At 44.6% G+C, this 18,328-nt stretch overlaps 2 protein-coding genes across 9 annotated transcripts in view; both read right to left on the bottom strand.

Moving 5' to 3' along the window:
• Window positions 1–278: 278 nt before the first annotated feature.
• On the bottom strand, window positions 279–10,587 carry DDO (D-aspartate oxidase). Of its 4 annotated transcripts, none has more exons than XM_042016643.1 (7): window positions 10,427–10,587; window positions 7,978–8,084; window positions 6,730–6,899; window positions 6,017–6,224; window positions 5,713–5,821; window positions 4,725–4,901; window positions 279–2,209 (listed from the first exon to the last, which is right to left on the bottom strand). In XM_042016643.1, the coding sequence occupies exons 4-7, from the start codon at window positions 6,186–6,188 to the stop codon at window positions 1,642–1,644; spliced, it is 1,026 nt and encodes a 341-aa protein (XP_041872577.1). In that variant the 5' UTR covers window positions 6,189–6,224; window positions 6,730–6,899; window positions 7,978–8,084; window positions 10,427–10,587; the 3' UTR covers window positions 279–1,641. The 4 variants fall into 4 exon arrangements, with proteins under 4 accessions (XP_041872577.1, XP_041872578.1, XP_041872576.1 ...); XM_042016644.1 differs by lacking the exon at window positions 6,730–6,899 and adding an exon at window positions 7,795–7,853; XM_042016642.1 differs by lacking the exon at window positions 6,730–6,899 and adding an exon at window positions 7,552–7,853.
• A 4,159-nt stretch (window positions 10,588–14,746) lies between these two features.
• SLC22A16 (solute carrier family 22 member 16) overlaps window positions 14,747–18,328 on the bottom strand; it is a 35,782-nt gene continuing 32,200 nt past the window's right edge. For all 5 annotated transcript variants that reach the window (XM_042016636.1, XM_042016635.1, XM_042016639.1 and 2 more), the window contains one exon: window positions 14,747–18,210. In XM_042016636.1, coding sequence (XP_041872570.1) covers window positions 17,998–18,210 — 213 coding nt within the window. In that variant the 3' untranslated portion in view covers window positions 14,747–17,997. The remainder of the gene's footprint in view (window positions 18,211–18,328) is intronic.

Genomic DNA, 18,328 nt, shown 5'->3' on the forward strand with positions numbered 1-18,328 from the left:
GAAGGGGGGAATGCAAAATTAGCCTTCAGAGCCTAGAAAAAGAGGACAAGGCTGCTGAAGGCAGGGCTGGTTTAGGCTGGTCCCAGGCGCTTATTGACCTATAATTTAATTTGTTTATGTTTCTTCTGACAGCTGTCCCTTGCAAATGGTAACTGTCCTCATCCCCCCTGAAAACAGCAGGAGTTGGCAGGCATGGCTGAATGTGGCCTTTCTTGGCCCTGTCAGGCCATCCCAAACTAAAGAAAATCCCTTGCTTATGAAAGGAAACACTACAAAAATGATCTTTGCTCCATTATTAGAACTTTATTTATCAGTTAATTTTAATAACTGAAATTATTGAAGGATTTTGAATGGTTTTATAACTCTATGGACAAAAAAGCTAGACAAAAAAGGATGATAACACTCTCAAGTGAGCCATTTAAGATTTAATGAGTCGTTTAATCACTCAGAGTCAGACCTGTACTTTGACGGTAAGATCCAATTTTGGGGAGTGATTATCTTCAGACACATCAAAGGGCTTGAACTGCTGATGGGAGTGTAAAGCCCAACAGAGCCTCTGCCATGGAGTGAGAGGGTCTGGGCTCTGGTGACTCAGCTTTCTTACAGCAGAGGAGCTTGCTCATGTCCAGTTACAGACAAATTTTTCTTTAGAGTGTTTATCTAGTCTTAAATGGCTCTTCTATGAAACTGATGCTGGTGTTATAATCCTTGTTGGTTTGTCTCCAATTTATTAATATCAGATGTTGTAAGGAAAGCAGACAGTGTTGTTGTGAAGTAGAAAAGGGATGTTGCATTCCCAAGCCCACTCTGAAAGGTCCTCTCCTGTAGAACAAAGGCCATATCAATGTTGCTGTGTGGGGGAGGAGGGGAGGGGCTGGGGGAAAATCATTGGTGTCTGAGAGCAAAATCTGAGGGCCTTGAAGGAAAAAAAAGAGATTTGCAAACAAGTGTAAGAGAAGATGCACGAAACTGTAGCTCATGTGGGGCAATATTAGGAGAAACTAAGTTCCCTGAGGTGCAATGTGAGCAAATGCAGTGATCAGTATAACAGACCTGCTCTTAAAATCACACTTGCCTGGTCACTGTGTGTGAGAGTGAACTAACACTGCTTTCTGTAACAGCTGACCTGAAGCACTGTAATGCAGCACTGTGTGGGGTTTTCTTTTCCTTCTAAATCATACAGACAATGATAAAATTTGTTAGCAAAATGGCAGAAGCAAGGGCAATTCTAGATTAGATTTGGTACAAGCGGAGATAACTGATTTTTACTGAATCTGAGCCTACTGCATCAGCTACCCTTTAGATGAAGATGCAGAAATGCTAAATTGATGTTATTTGTATTATACCACACCAATCTGATCCCTATTATGTGAAGAGTATTTATGTACCTTATCTTCTCCTTCACAAGAGGCTAGGACAAATACCCAGGGCAGAAACAATGCCAGATGGAGGAGATGATCAGCTGGACTAATACTTGGATCAACACATCATGTCTTTCCCAGGCGGCAGAAGATACCACTGAGCATCTGCACTGCAACAAGCTGTTGACTTAGTTCCCTTCCATCCAGTAATGGAGTAAAAGTCCAAGCTGCTACTAGGAGATGCAGCACTAGCTGTAAATGGAAAAGAAGCCTCTGGGATTCAAAGCTTGGCCCTCGATGAGGAGCCCTGCAGAGCAGAAATGCACTCTCCCACCAGGTGAGCAGCCTCATTGGCTGTGCCCCTGTGCACTGAAAAGCCACCTGCCCCATGCCCATAGTTGTGGACCACTGGGAGCTTAACTCCTCCTTGGCTCAAAACCTCTCTCTGCACTCTCACACACTGCCTGGATGGCCTCAGGCCCACCTTCACCTCGATATCGTGAGCTCCCTGCAGTGAGGGCTCAAGGGAGCAGCATCTGTCAAAGATGTCTCTAGTAGTGCCAGGGTCAGGGGAGAGACTCCAGCTCCCCTTTTCCCTGGTTCCCCCCAGTGTCACCCTGTGCATCCCTGGGTAGATATAAGTTAAGCCATCCCCATCCCGGATGAAGTGTTTCACCCACGGAGCATGAACCTTCAGTACTTGTCCCCTGACAGGGAAGAGCTGCTTGTCCCCCACCAGCTGGTGGGCTCCCATGCCTGTGCAGTTGACAACAATGTCATATTCGCTGTGCAGCTCCCACAGATCTGCTACTTTCCTGGTGTACATCTGGGTGCCAGTTGCTTTCAACCTGCAAAAAGACTCCAGAAATGAGGCAGAAAAGAAACCCCTAAGCCCTTATGTTATTATTATGAACATTAAGTAAATGAGATATGTTGTCTTTGCCTTTACATACTGATCAGAACCAAACAACAGATGGGACAAAAAGCAAAGAAAATGCCATGGGGGTTCTGTTTGTGATTTGTCTGATTTGACCAAAGGTATTTTTTAGCCTGGTTGGGCTGGAAAAAGTACAGCAAGTTGAGCAGTTTTAGAGAAGGGTCTGGCATCAGACCCTAGGCAAACATTCAGGTCCTCATGGTCTCGATTCATTTCTGTAACAGTACCAAGCTTTAACAACCCAAGCAAGCTGGGAAACAACAAATTTATTTACCAACTTGCTCATGCTAGTGGCAGAGCTATTGTAGTACACCCCTTTTAATGTGCCTGTTATGTGCTGTCACATTCATTCCCAACTCACCTCCTGAGCCACGTAGCCATCTAGTGCCATGTGCCAATCCCTAAGATCTGCACTAGGGCTGAGTAGATGTGGCACAGGACCCCCAGTGAACCCATAACCTTCTGGAGCAGCAGCCAGAGTCACTAAGGATGGCTCAGAGCACTAAACACGCATGTCTGCTCTTCAGTGAAAGTCACCTCTTCTTGAGGTTCACTTTTGAGCTCAATTTCAAGCCAAATCCTCTCCTGAACTTGCCTGAATTTTGAAGCCCTTCCCTGTGGAAAATCACTGGTATGAGATGGAGTCACTGCATGCTGTCAGCTGGATCTCGTTGCTGGGGGTTTTCACTGGGGGTTTTAGCATAAGCAAATCAGGAGACAGGTCTGTGATGCACTAAGTGGAAAATCCCATCCTCTGCAACATTCTAGGAGCTGGCAAAGTCATCAACCTTACTATAAAGGCAGTGGTTTCCCACAAAGCAGTGAGTTAGCCAAGAATCCAGGGCATAGTTGATACTCTGAGGCCTGATGCAGCAGGGCACTGAAGCTGGCTGGGAAGAACAGGGGAGACCTCGTGCAGCAGCTGTGGCTGGGCAACTTGTAGGGAGAGGTCGTAAGTGTTGTATTTGGTACTCTGTCATCATGCCATAAAAAATACACCAATGAAAAAACCTGTTGAAAACTCCTAATTCAGGCAATTAAGCAGGAAAAAATTCCAGAAGTCTATTTTTGGAAAAGCAAGGTGAGCACAACAACAATTTTCCTTGTGGATTGCCAGGAGACTGGTCTATAAATACTGCTCAGGTCACTAGGGGTTTGAGAATTAGTTACATGTTTAATATTCTCTCACTTCTCATCACCATGGAGAAGAAAAAAATAAAAGAGCTTGATCACTTCATTAGACTACATCCTTTGAGAAATAAGAAGACTACAGCAGGAACGAGGAGGGAGCAGAAATCACATGGCAGATACTAAATGGGTTGTACAACTTAGCTGTCCTGCAGCAGAAATTTGCTTCAGTTAGGCAATGAAACATGACAGAGCATGTGTACCGAGTAGATGGCACAGACCTCACATGGCACTGGTGCCACAGGAGAACTCCCAGCCCGCCTGGCTGCTACAAGAAAAGCTTTTTCACATTTTGCAGTGTGATGAAAGGCATCCAGTAACCAGCTGAGCTGGCAATTTGTACCTTGTTGTCAGTACACATCTCTTTACTTAACCCCAAATCAGCTTGCAGCCTATCGCTTTCTCTCAAGCAGATACAGCCATTTGCTCACTTTAGAGGTACTTATTTGGATTAAAAACTTATCCCAGGTGTCAAAGCCTTTTTAGATCTGCATCCTGTCTCTCCTACAGTTCTCCAAAATCCATGTATTTGGGGAAAACTTAGAAATTGGCAGATTTTCTAACTTTGACGTCAATCCAGGCATGAACTCTGAAGCCACAACTCCTCAGAGTGAGTGCATCACCCATCTTATGCAGCCAAATATTTTCAAGAGATTTGTTACAATGGTGCTGTTTAATGTTTTGGGGTTTTTTTCACCTAATTGGATTAAGAAATTCCTCCAATTTTTGAAAAAATTTGAGATTAATTGGTTTGGCTACTTCATAAGTGCAAAGTCTTGACAGTAAGATACCTTCGTAGACATGCTTATTCTCTCAGGGGCTGGATGTCTCTTCAAAAACAGAGGGATATTATTTGGGAAGCTTGGCAAATGTGGAGCAGCCAAATGTTTTCTCAGAACATGGCAGGTTCCTGATGTACCTTCAAGGTCTGGCTGGCCAAGCATGGCCCCTGTGGCTACGCTGGTCCTATACCCAGGGACATTCACACTCCAAGCCCCACTGTACAGACACACTGGGAGAAAGGGGACATTGCGTAAATGGGGCCTTTCACATTTTAGGAAAGTTGGGTATTTATTTCCTGTACTTCTCCCCAGAGAAGAGCTTGTTGTATTTTCCCCAGTGAAAACCAGCCTTTTTCCAGTTTTGTTCAAATCTAAGGCTCTCAAGGAGATCCTGTCTTGCCTCCAGTCCCTCTGCCAGGGTTTCCCCCTGCATGCCCAGCCTTCAGCAAAACCAACCTTTTCTCCAGCCATAGCAGGTATGGTGGACAGTCACATTTCAGTGTCGTAAAGGCCTGACCAAATCGGTGCTGCGGGAACTTTTGGAGTTCTGCTTCGGACATTGGTCGAAATCCCAGCACAATATCTGACCAGAAAGGTAACTCTTCCTTGGGAGTGCTTTTAAAGACCTGCCACCTAAAAAGAGACAGAGGAAAAGACGGAAAACTTCACTGCTAATGCTCCGCCATGTTATGTGTCATGGCAATCTTAGCACAAACCCAGGAGCTCAGGAACCTGTTTCCTCCCATCAGTCCAGCTCTGCAAGGTTAACAGCAATGGGGAAACATTGCTGCCTGCTCCTGCAGTACCTGTCTGGGCAAACAGGCAGGGGGTTGGCATAGCTGAGCTTAAGGGTAGCACACCAGGGTAAATAAACTGCAAAGGGCCCTTCCAGCAATAGTGTATGTACAGAGTTCCCTCAAGCAGTGTCCCCACCACAACTGCAGACACCTGGCTGGACCTAGTGGGGTCACTTGCACACCTGTTCACCATTCCTTGGGTATCCACAAAGCTACAGAGTGTTCAGTCTCAATACTCCCAAGAGGCAAATTTCTGTGTATATCATAGGCAGCATAAAATACCCGCAACACACAGCCCACAACTGAATCCCTGTACCTAGCTGCTGAAGCTGGAGGATCCTGCAGTCCCATCCCTATGGAGATGACCCCTGCTGCAAACAACTGGTGGGTGACAGTGTGGAAAACATCAGTAGTTAAAAGATATTTGATGCTGTTCAGACTTGAGTGGGCTTTCTGTGCATACCTATGCCTGAATTTTGCCTAAAAGTACATAATAGGGGAGCAGCTACAATGCAGTTTCTTGGGAATATGGACATAAAAGCTATTCCTTGAAGGGAATATCCCTGAATTCTAGCAAGGAAAACCTGTCTGCCTGCTCCAGAACACAGCACAAATGTACCAAAAGTTGCCCTGGGGGCTGTTCTTACCCAGAGACCAGGTGAATGCCAGCCTCTGATGCCTCGGCTGAGTTGCTGATGGCAAAAAGGTAAGTGAAGGTCTCTTTGAACCACTGCTTCTGCCTGTGGATTGGTGTGTCTGCATGTGAACAAAACCAAACGTGCAGAGAGGAATAATGCAATGAAGAGAAGAATACAAATGAGTGTCAAGGATATGGGACAGACAGGGAACACAGGTCAAGGCACTTTTCTTCCTGAGCCTCTACACATCATTCCACACCTGGACACAGCTGCATGAGGTGCCATGGGCAGTGCTGCCCTGAATTAAACAAACCTGGGTAGGTGTGAGGGATGAGCATCCCAGCTGCCACATCACTCGTTGTGTTGGGGCTGAACTGGTCCGAAAGGACCGTCACGGAGCAGCTGGGACAAGTCTCTGTGATGCACAGTGCTGTGGACAGGCCGATGACTCCTGCCCCCACCACAGCGACCTTGGGTGAGGCCATCTCCAGGATGCAGAGCCAGAGGAGAGAGGTTGCTACCTGCATTTGGAAACAACATATCACATGTCACTATTATCCAGGGCGAGTATCAGGGTATGAAACACCCACACGAGATGTAACAGAACCCCCCTCCCTGACAACTGATTGAAGGCCAACTGCTGCATACAACCAGGACTACGGTGAGGATTAAAAAAATCATCAGCCTTTGATATGACAACAAAGTTTTGAGAAGTATTTCAACAGCCACTACCTCATCCTCAGCACCAGAGAGTGATCTGCATGTGCACCACTGGTGTTTGGGCTGGTTTGGAGAAGGTTTCCACAATAAAACCTGAGGGAGTGAGGCACCCATCTAGTTTTCTATTGTGTCAGGTGCAAAAGGCACCTGACACAATAGAAACTGACACCTGAAACTGGCTTTTTGGCACCATAAGCAAAAAGGTTACTTGACTATCAGGATCTCCAGCAGTGACAGCAGGACTGTCACTGCCTGGGCAGCAGAAGCAAATCACACTGGAGGTCTCCAGTTCATTGGCCCTTGTACCTGCCAGCATGACCCACTGCCTTGGACAGATTCGTGGGCATCCAAGGCCGCCACGCTCTCTCAGCAGCACATGGTGGTCCACTCCTCAGAATCTTCATCTGCTGATTGCTACTCCAGGAACTGCAGTGTCTCTATTTTCCCCTGTCCTGGGCAAGTTTCAGAGCTGGCACCTGTCGTGGGGAGTGGCACACAGCTCTTGGTTGACAATCACCTGGTTGCCCATCCCAGTGAGGTGCCAGCCTGTGTTCCTGGCCATGGCCAGCTCAGGTCTTACACTGGTGAAGGCACGAAGCAGAACTGAACCACGCAGCTCAGTGCACCTTGCAAACTCCCCAAAGCCAGGACTAAATGGGCCCAAAAAGAGAGAGACTGGGCAACCTCAGAGGTGATAAATCCTTTAGCAGCTTTGAACCAGGTGGCTCAGGGACCCCTTCAATGGGTTACTGCCGAAATCTGACCAAGGATGTAGGGAGAGAATCTCCTCTGCCTATGACTAATTTTTTCCTGGAATAGCTACAACATTCACTCTCAGAGAGGATACTGAGTGAGACAGACCTTTAGTTTTGTGCCCTGATGGTTCTGGTTTCTCCTGTGGGGCTTGCTTATCAGTGACTGTAGAAATCCAGCCTTGCTAATTGCTTTCTGAGAACTTTTACTGGAAACCAGTGCCTGCACTTATAATGACAGGCTGATTTACCATCTTCCTGCGGCTTTTGACATCTTTGATGTAAATTTAGGCAAGAGAGACCATGCAGAATTATGATAGGTCAGGTTTATTTATGAGATCCTTGCTCATAACTGTTCACACAGCTTCTCACTTACCCCTGAGGTTTTACTACTTAAAATTTGATGTCTCTGCTATGTAAGAAGGGAAAGAGCAGCAGGCACTGTTGCCTGTCACTGCATTCCTTCTGCATCACAGTCAAGGGTTGTTACAACCTGTCTTCTTCCTCTCAGGGCAACGCTTAAGTTTCTTTCTGTTAATTATCACATCTTCTTTCACAAGCTGACTACAGAAGTGCCCACACAGTGGAGAAAGAGGACACAGTAGGGGGGGAAACGGACCCTGGACCAGAACTGCTGGCCTTCATGGCTGACACCTGGAAACCCAGACTGGAAAAATGCTGGGAGAAGGGGAAGGGGAAAGAAAGGAAGAATATTAGTAACAAGAAATTGGGTAATAATCCTGTAATTACTTAGGAAAATTGGCACTGAGAAAGGTATCTAAACACATTTTTATGAACAAACCTTTTCACTCAGAATTGGCAGCTGTGGAAATGGCGTGTGGCTCTCAGAGTGCCCAGCGAGCCTCCCAGCAGTCCATGGACAAGCACAGTCCTGCTTTTGCAGCTGCCCTGGAACATATGCAATGGGTACATTATCCACCTGCCAGAGATGTGCTTTCAGTTGTCCCTCACAACTCTCCTTCGCTGAAGCCCTTGGACCACGATGGAGATCGAATTTCCTGACTGACCTCCCTGTCCCTGGGGAAGAAAGGGGAGCTGTGGCTTGGTGGAGATTCAGGTTTCACAAGTCTACCCAGTTCAGATGGGATTTTTGCAGATGAGCCAGTTTGACATTAACTGATCCCTATGCTGCAAAATCCAGAGAGGGCAGGAAGGGGCTGCTGACAGTGCTGGAGCCTGTGGGAGCTGCTCAGAAGGCCATGACAGGTTCAATGCACTGTTTTTCCTGCACCTACTGCTGCTGTCCAGGAGCACATCAAGCTTTCACGCCAAAAATCAGCTGAGTGCAAAGCAGAGTCTACACACAGCTCTTATGAGCGAGTGCAGCTCGGGCTTTGCAGAGCCACTGACCCCACTATGAGTGCAAGGCCCACCTATGGCTCTGCCCTGGCAGCATGACCTGCCTGCATCTTGCTGGGAAGGGGTACAGAAGGAGAAACTATTTTTAGCTGATGTGGCAACCCAGCTTAGTCCCAGCAGGGGTGACACTTCTCATCCTCTCAGTCAGGCCAGAGCATTTTGCAAAAATCAGCATTTAAAAGGCAGATCAATTGCAGTAGCTGTTGGGGAGGAAGGTGAATGGTGTCAGGTACTGTTTAGCTCTGTGTCCCTTCATAGTGTCCAAAGCACAGGACAGAAGCCAGAGAGAGTCACCTGGAGCTGTAATTCCCCAGCAATGAGGACACCAGTTGCCTGATGTAGGTTTCATGTCCCTGCCACCCTCCTGCTTCTCCCAGGCCAGAATGAATTATTTTTTAAAATACTGAGATATTTTGTGATGCGACTTCACCTCCCAACTCCCACAGCTGAGGAGACAATGTCAGCCTCATGTGACACAAGGGGGTCTTTATTCTTTCTTGCCTCAAATAGCTGTATGTCACCACTACGTGCCACTAACCTTCATCTCTAACATCATATCATTCTGGCAGTGGGTAACATGACCAATATGGATAAATACACTGTTCCCCAGCACGCACACATGCACACACAGAGGAACGTGCATATCCACTGCCAGCTGCAGCTGCAGCCCACGGTCACAGCAGGCTGGATGCCCTTAGCTTGTGTTGCAACCTGGCTGGCTTACGAAAATAAGCGTATTTACACACCCAAATAAACAGTGGAAAAAGCCCAGCTGAACTGTTGACCAGAAAAGTCAGAACAGGAAGTAACTAGAGGAAACCAAAACCTGCTATATTTGAAGCCCTTGGTTTGTTTTTTTTTTTTTCCAAACTAACTCTCATCATAAGTAAGTGCTGAAACACTATCTTGAATCGCTTGAAGGCTGTGGTACTGCGGAGCAAAGGCTCAAGCCTTTCTGAGCTGCTGGAGGGGCTCCTCATCCACCAGGGCAGATGCACTCGCTGTCCCTGTCAGTGCCTGCTGTGGAACAATTTTTCCCTTCAATTTTTTTGTTGATCACTTTTGTTTAATCACTTCCCCAGTTTAGAAGCACCCCTGGTGTTACTTCCCTTCAAATGACCCCAGAGGGGAGTTTTTCCAGGCAAAGACTGATCCATTCGTAGGTGTTTGCTGAGGAGGAGCTCCTGATTTTGGCCTTTTGACTCTGGCCTGGTCCCTTTTCTGCTCTTTGGGCTGCCCTGTGAGATTTAGGAAGTGCTGCAGAAGAAAGGCGAGGATGATCTTTCTTCACCGAACAAAGGACTCTAGAGGCTCCTTGGGATCCCCTCAGCCTTTCTGCACACACAGCACTGCTGCCAGAAAGCAGGACTCACAGGCCACCACAGAAAGCCACTGTCAGAGGGGACCCCGGGGCTACCAGGAGGCCTCAGCCCCTCCTTCAGGTGGATTGTTTGCAAGCACGGGACACACCTTCGAAGTGATGATAGGTATACTCCTGCATCAGCTACCTGCAAGAGCCGCCTTCACCAAGGGCACCTGAACACCGAGCGATGCTCGTGCTTTCCTCCCAAACGGGCGCTCTGCGATCCTCGCTCCCCGCAGGGCCGGGGAGAGGGGGAGCAGGGAGAAGCTCCGATCCTGCACCTTCCCTCCAGCTCAGCCCTGCGGTTCACCCCTCCTGCCCTGGTGTGTGGGCTGAGCCCTCCCTGCCCCGGCTCCGGGAAATGGGATCTGCCCGCGGGAATTCCCCACGCAGCCACTGCGGGTGCTTCCTCGGCCCTCGGCCGCAAAAGGGCTCCGGCGTCCAACATTTACTTCTTCACCTAGAAGTACGGTCTAGAAACAACCCAAGCGGGGGTAGCAGGCGATACCTGGTGAGGAGGAGACCCCCGGTTCCGCCTGGAAGAGCCGGCCTCCCGGGAAGCGCGGGGCAGCGGCCGGAGCGCCGTGCCGGGGCAGCGCGGGGGCTGCCGCACCCCCCGTCCCGGGGCGCTCCCGGGGCCCGGCTCGGCGCCCCGCTGGATGAAGGAGCTGTTTGTGCCCAGGCCGCCTCCGGCGCTGGCAGCGCTCCCGGAGCGCCCGCGGCCGCGCGTTGGCTCTGCCGGGGCCAGGCCCAACGCCGGCTGCCAGAACTTTCCCCTTGATATTCCCTCCAGGGGAGGCTCAAGTGGACCCGCTGTACTGCAGGGAATACATTGTCCTTTACCCTCCCTCACAGGCAGTTATGTTCTGAGTGTTTCTGGAGCTGCCTGAGGATCGCCGCAGCGCTTGAGCAATCGCGCGAGCGGCCAGGAGGGGAACTCCAGCCATCACAGGTCGGTGAGGAACGAACGGGCTCCTCCTGCCAGACCGCAAATCCCTAATGAGCGCGGCCAGGCAGGGCTGTTTTCAGCAGAAAAACACGAGTTTGTCAAAAACAAACCTCTCTGCAGGATCGCTAGAATGAAATTGCACGCCATATACCCCGGTTTATTGCCTCCAGGGTATTTGCCGTTGGCAGGATATTTTGGCTAATATTTGACAGCCTGAGCATTCGTCCCTGAACACTCAGCAGGACAGTGTTTGCCGACCACTCCCCTCCAGCCCTGTCGAACAGTGTTTGCAATGGATCTTCCAAGCAGGTGCCTTTTCGCTGTAACCATTTAAATTCAGACCAGCAAGCCATCCAAAGGGTATCTGTATGAACAGCAACAGCGCGCAGCACACACGTTGGACTGTTCTTGCCTCCCAGTCTAGCTGTGCTCTTAAAACTAAAGCCATGATACATTACACATCACTGATTTTTAAGATACGTATTTTTAAAAAGCATTTTCCCTTCAACGGTGAAAGGAACTAGACATAATTCTCCCAAATTATAGTATGGCTTGATTTTTCTGAGTGTTCTGAAAATACGGGATTAAGACAGGGAAGGCAGCAGAGGCACAGAGGTTTGCTTGTTTAGAAATTAAATTGTTGATGGGCTTGCTGTATTGATTGTAAAACGAGCACTATTCGAAGTCATTGTGGGGTATTTGCAATAGCTTTGGAGAGGATCCTTTCACATATAGAAATCTACAAATATAAATGGAGGTTGCAGTTCCAGCTAAGATTAAAACTGCCTGCTACTTCTCCTCCTGAGATTCTACTGCTCATTTCTTAGAACTTTGCCAAATTTGAATGATTTGGATCAAAACATTTTGTGACAGATGTTTGCACAAGTCTGAATGTTTCAGGGAATTCCCGGTGTGTTTTTCCTGAGAAGAGGATGCAGGAAATTCAAGCTGGTTTGGGATACCAAATCTAATAGTAATGTCATTGAAAAAAAATCTTCTATGGCCTAAAGTATTTTGCAAAGGTGAACACATTGTATTTGGTAAAGTGCAGGTCATGATTTGGGTGTTTGGGGAGAGACTGCCAGCCTTCTTGCACAGAACAAACACAGCCCTGATTGTACTTGGAGCTCTTCCTGAACCATGACTGGCAGCAGCATCCCAGCACACCACCAACCCAGCTCGAGCAGTGCTTAAGAAGTGTTTCCTTTTTCCTTAGCATTCCCTTTGCTTTGTGTGCTCTCCTGAACAGAGCCATAATGACAGGCAGAAATGACCTCTCTGAACACAGCAGTGCTGACCTGTTTCAGATCTTGTGAATGACACGAACCATTTATCTGGCACTTCTTTAACCTGTTCAAGTCAAGCATCAGTGTCCATGGCAAGTTACTATATCAGCAAGAAGTTTCAGCTGTGCCTCATTTTGCTGTTGTCCCATGCTATTTACTTAGTTCCGGGGAATTATCTCTCTATGAGGAAGAAACCAGCAGTGATGACATTCCTGTTGAAAAGCTTTGTGAAAATATTTACTGAGAGATAGCCCATTTATCCCTGGTTGTTTCGCTATGTTCATGATTCCCTCAGTCAAAACCACTTCTAAATCTCATCACTGGCAATGAGACTGTGGAGAGAATCTTTATAAAAATCTCCCCTTGATGCTGTTTTTTTCTTACTCCAGTGCAAGTCTGTTCATCTCCATGTGGAAGATTATGAGGCAATGTTAATAACTAAATGCCTATGAGCATTCCATAGATGGATCCTACTTATCTGCAACAAATACCCAAGCAGTATCCATGCTTGTATGCTAGCCAGGAATGCAGAGACAGAAGAGTTACTAAATGAGATATTCCCCATTACTTCTGCTTATTCATAAATCTAGGTTAGTAATTTTTTTGAAAGAGCTTGTTTTCTCCAGAAACTGGAATCTGCAATCACTTTTTATATAGCAGTCATACCAAAAAGGGTATTTCCCCATTTGAGGTATATGCTTCTTAGGCTTGATTTTTCTCAGATTGATTGAGCTCAGTGCTCTTGAAATCAGTGTATGAGGCTTGATTCAAATTTCCTCAGCTTTAGCAAACAACTATTTGAGCCATTCACTACAGTTACTTTCAGGGAGGAATGTAAATCACTTGGCAAGGACCATGTTAAGCCTTCAAAACACAAATGATGAAGCGAAGTGATGGGTGTAACTTGATTAGAAAACACAAGATTAATAAAATATGCATAGAAAGTTGAGTAATTTGCACTAATTAGAGATTTAAGGGAAATGAAGAAAAAATAGGTTCCTGAGAAGCTCTAAGGGGACAAATAACAATAGAGCTATGAATTGCTGCAATTCTTATTTTCCTTGCACTGTCAGCCCACTCCAGTTCCCGCATGAGGAAGCTATAGTTAGTCTTCATATGCACTGAACACCACGTGCTTACAAGTACATTGTTCTGTCATTCCTGTGCTCACCAACTCTCTTTTCTGGTAACTCATACCCATTCCTCAGTGTCTGCAGCAATTTTTGCCACTACTGAACGTGTCTGAGGGACTACTGCCCCAGTCATCTTATACAAACAAAGGCAAGAAAGAATCATATTTTTCCTGCAACTGAAATGCAAAACATGTCACATTTTTAGTGCACATTTTGTCATAGTCATCACCTAACACATTACCCAAATCTTGGGTTACACCTGCAAAGACAAACAGGGAAAAGACACACACATGATGCTTACCATCCTAAACCACAGAATCTCCATGGAATGCCAAAACACCAGCCAGGCCTCTCTAAGGAAGTGTGAACCAAATGATGAGTTGGTGATAGAAGTTCATTAAATTAGGTAAAGGTGTAAAGATTAAAAAATGTGTGTCTGACTTTATTCTTGCACATAATTGCAGATAATAAATACACATTTTTTAAACAACCATTAAACTCTATCGTATTAAATTCACAAATTCTGGGCAAACAAAGTCTTTCCTAGGAGTGCATACCTCCCCCATGTTTCCAAAACACACACTCCATCTAGTACAGAATCTTGTACAAAATTATTAGGCTACCAGAACATAGATGTGCTTTAGTCTTTCTTCCTGTGAGAGGTAACTAATTGTCAGCACTGACTAGAAGAAGAAACTCAGTTTTTGTCAACGCTATATTTTCTTTTTAGTCCTTATGTTTAATTTCTCCCCTAGGAATCTGTTTTAGGATTCAGACAAACATGTTTCAGATGTTTGTAAAGGGCACAGGATGAATCCAGAACCTCCTTTTTGCAGTCACAAATGCCTTTCTGGACCAAGTATCCATGGTGCAAGTGAGCTCACCTTTTCCTAAGCACTTCCAAAAAGCACCACAGGCCTTGCACACTGCTGAGCCCCACGCCACAGAGGCTTCCTGAGTGACTGCACCTAAGGAGCTGGTAAAAAAAAGCTGTGAAAGACACAGGAGGATGCCAGTGAGTCCTTCACTCCATCCCAGAGCTGGGATGTCAGGCCGTTTTGTCTTTCCACAGAGCCACTATGCAAAAGCTCTTGGCCTTCAGGGAGGCTTCACCCCTTGTTCAGATGTTCAGGGTACCACCCAAAGCATATCATGCACATGATTTGCATAGCTTTTTTTTTCTATATAGTTGTTTAAATTATAGAATTTTGCACAGAGAAATTGAATTGAGCTGGTAAAGTAGAAAATACATTTTTCATATAGCTTTAAAATACTATTTTGAAATATCAAACACGTGTACTTATTATTTTTCCTTACTTACGATTAAACTAATAATAGTTGCTCTTATCCTATATTTAACCCCAAAAGGTATGTCCTTAACAAACTGCAAGACTGTCTAATAAAACTGGATATCAAATTTCGGACAAAAACATTTGTCATCATTTAATAGTGACCAGCAATTAGGACAGATAAGGATTCTAATTTATTATCTCATAAAACCGTTGTGTAACTCCAGAGACATTGATGAGCACAAAAAAATTGCACTAAGATAGAGATGACAAATACAAACATAAAAGGACTTAAGAACTGAAGTAAGAAACTATGAAAATTAATTCTTTTTATGAGCATGGAAATGAAAATATGCCCCATAGGAACAGAAGCATTTGTTCTCAGACTCGGTGCTCTCTTGCAAGAGGATTTAAATAATTTATGAATATTTAAGAGAAGGAAATCAACTCACCCTGATTTTGCTACATTTATAATGCATGACTAGTGTTAAACATATTTTTGCCCATATGGAAAAAACAAGCAAATAGAAATGCTAGAGACATAGAGACACATGCTATTTCCTTTTTTTAAAAGTAATGTGCTTCCTCAGGTTAAAGAATAGGATACCCCAAGGCAATCTCTAAGCTATTGATGCATAAAATCACAAAAGGTGTACCTGTAAATCAACAAACATTTTATTTCCAAGGAAGAAAGTAACATCATTAGTTCAGGGAAATTCAGGGGTCATTTGAATCAAAGACCAAATACCAACTGACAGGAGGAACTGGCTTTTGGGTTAAAAGCCATCAAGCTACATTGTGGTCTAGAATCATAATTAAATTTTAGTTGTAAACAGTATCAGTATCATTGTGCATTTAAGTTTTTTCTTGTTCTTTTCTGTCTTTACCTTATGTGTACTGATTACAGATGACCAGGTCCTGAATCCCTCAAGCCAAAGAAACACAGAATATGCATTGACTGTTCTTGGCAGGGTAAGACCCAAATCAGTTACTCAGCAGGTAAGGAAGTAGAAAAATTAATTGTAAATATTCTTCAGTACCTTGTTAGAAATAGACTGTACTGTTCCCAAAAGTCATGAGTAGTGAGTTTTAAGATAGATGTACTATTAAAAAAGGGAGTATCAGTGTGAAAGAACTCCAAAATAAGGAAAGAATTTGGAGCTCTGTGTGTGGGGATGGTGGTTGTAAGGCAAGACACTACCAGTTTAATTCCTTGTTAGGTGCATTGCATGATGGTGGTTTTTTTTCATGATTAAACCCTTATTTAAGGCAGGGCAGGCAGAGTTTGGCTGTAGATCTTGCAGATAAAGAGAGCTGTTCTGCTCTGGGAAGTGGAGGGGGACCTGAAGGCAGTGGAAGAATACTGGTCTGCTCTTCAGCAAAATAAAAAACCACAGCATGTGAGTAATCTGATCTTCAGTCATCAAAGTATGTATTCAAGTCATTCTCAGAATAATGATGGGATTACTCACAGCGGGCAGGTTAAGTGCTTTTGCTGAACTCATATATCTGGACAGAAGCCACAGTATTCTATGTAGGTCTCTTTGGAGGTTTTCTCTGCAAACACTGGAACACCCACAGAATTGTAAGGAGCATAAAGACTCCTTTCCGCTTTCTACGTAATTATGTCAGAGAAACTCCCTAAACTTAAATTTACTCACTTTTGCTTGCTTCAAAGCATGTTAATCCTCATATGAGAGATTTTGTCCTAATACCAGAACCAAATGCTAAGACAGTACAGTGCAGAATAAAATATTTTATAAGGGGATAAAAACCATTCTGTTTTTCTTTTTATCTTCTGGTTTCAGAAGTCATTGGAATTAATATGATTGTGCAGATATAATTGAAAAATGTGGCCATTAATTTTTACAGCATACAGAATATTTATCTACAGTAATATAGATCTCTTTTGGGGGAGTTCATGGCAAAAAAACAAGGAAGACTTGTTTTGATGAGACCATGCCATTAGAATAGGGGCCTAAGAGAGAAAAACGCTGATTTCAAACCAGGGAGGACTGAGTTCACACAACCCAGGCAAGAGAGGGTTGTCTGAACCTCAACATGCAGAAGTTTCTGTGCTGCTCCCCTCAAACCAAGGGTGGCCAAGCAAAAGGGATGCAGGTCCTCAGGCAAGGAAGAAATCCCCAGGTCTGAAGGTGGACTGAAAAAGGGGAAGTGGGAGAAAGCCATAAAAGAAGCAGCCAGAATGATGCATCTCTATCTATCAGTTTTCTATGGTCCAGAGTCATAAGGCAGAACCACTGCACCAACAATAAATGTTGATGCACTAGGTGTAGCAGGAGTGGGATGTTTTGACACTTTGACTAAAACTACTAGTAACTCTTCTATTGGTCAGTGTCTTCCAGCTACCATCTTTTAAATTATATTTTTCTAACTGAATTTGTGTGATATAATGAGGGAAAAATGAATTACAGACGGCTGATCTATGAGAAAAAATGGTGTGTGGAAACCGTTTCTACCAAAAATTAATAACTAAATCCACTTCTGTGCAAAGAGCCTGAATAAGAGCCATATGCCATTTATTCTTTTCCACTGGGAACTGTGAAGACCTTGCTGTAGGCATTTGGCAAAGTTGTTGGTGTAGCTCTTAGAAGTTATGAAAAATCCGATGCTAAATCTGAGCTGAAATAAGAGAGGAAGGGAGCACTGACATAATGGTCTGGAATGAACATGACTTTAAATGGGATCAAGCAGTTTAGTTTTATCTAAACTAAAACAGCAGTAGATCCAGTGAACATTTTTTTTTCTAAACCACTAATAAAATAAATTTGCCATTCAACAGAATGAATATACAAACTATTTGCACATTTTGCAAACTTAGTATTATTTTTTCAGTCAGAAGTTGTGCCATAGAATACTTTCCTTTGCTAGCAATTTCTAGTAGAAAACTTGAAAGAAAAAAAATAATAATAAATTAGTTTAAAATTACTGATATGACCTGATGCAATGTTAAGGCTTCTCACTTGAATTGTAACAGAGTTTACTGTGTTTTGAAGTCTCAAGCCTATAACTGGCAGCTGCAACAGGACGAGACCAGGCAGGGCACTTTTGCAGTAGGTTTACAAATCTGACCGCAGAAAATGTGAAGCAAAGAATTGGCAATTTTTTTTTACATACATGTAATCAGGTAGGTTCCAACATTTAGAGTAATCCTTCCAACTGGTCACAGCAAGTCAGACAGGTGTTTTAAAGTCTGGGTAAGTTTGAAAAGGGACCTAGAAATCCTATCAAATTTTCTGCAGTAACTCGGTCATGTTGAAAAGGTTTCATACAATTGCTCTATTGAAAAGGGAAGACAGGATACAAAGTAAAAGGCACAGATGTTATAGAACAGTCACATTTCTTGAGATCCTATAAATTAGATAGTGATTAAAATTGGGAACAGCCATTTTGCTGCTGCTTTATTTGTCAGTGCCAACTCTTTCTTGACCAAACATCTCTATCTTTTCTAACGCTGCACCACTATGTGCTGGCGGAGTCTTTTCTGAACAGCTTTTCTTGTTTCTTCCCATTTCTGTAGCTTCCACCAAAGTATTAGTCAATGGTTTTCCCAGTGTTTCTGGAAGCATTATGGTTAATATTCCACTCAGAAGAGCCATGATTCCAACAAGCAACTGGAAGAAATAAACAGTAGCTGTAAAGGTAGGTAAGTCTTTCAAGCTATATGTAGTTTTGATCTTGCTTGAGAGTAAATTTAAAATAAAGCACAAGGAACTGTAAAGCAAAGATAAT

Source organism: Corvus kubaryi, unplaced genomic scaffold (genome assembly GCF_017639235.1).
Source record: "Corvus kubaryi isolate FWS band 111438036 unplaced genomic scaffold, C.kubaryi_AGA036_p1.0 split3-73, whole genome shotgun sequence".
In the NCBI taxonomy this organism is placed as follows: Eukaryota; Metazoa; Chordata; class Aves; order Passeriformes; family Corvidae; genus Corvus; species Corvus kubaryi.

What these genes read in the sequence shown, in the direction of transcription:
- DDO (XM_042016640.1), bottom strand. Translation starts at nt 6,188, where the DNA reads ATGGCCTCACCCAAGGTCGCTGTGGTGGGGGCAGGAGTCATCGGCCTG. An exon ending in GGCATTCACCTGGTCTCTGG is followed by an intron (nt 4,902 to 5,712) that starts GTAAGAACAGCC and finishes GTCTCTTTTTAG; the next exon opens with GTGGCAGGTCTTTAAAAGCA. An exon ending in CTGCTATGGCTGGAGAAAAG is followed by an intron (nt 2,210 to 4,724) that starts GTTGGTTTTGCT and finishes GTCTTTTTGCAG; the next exon opens with GTTGAAAGCAACTGGCACCC.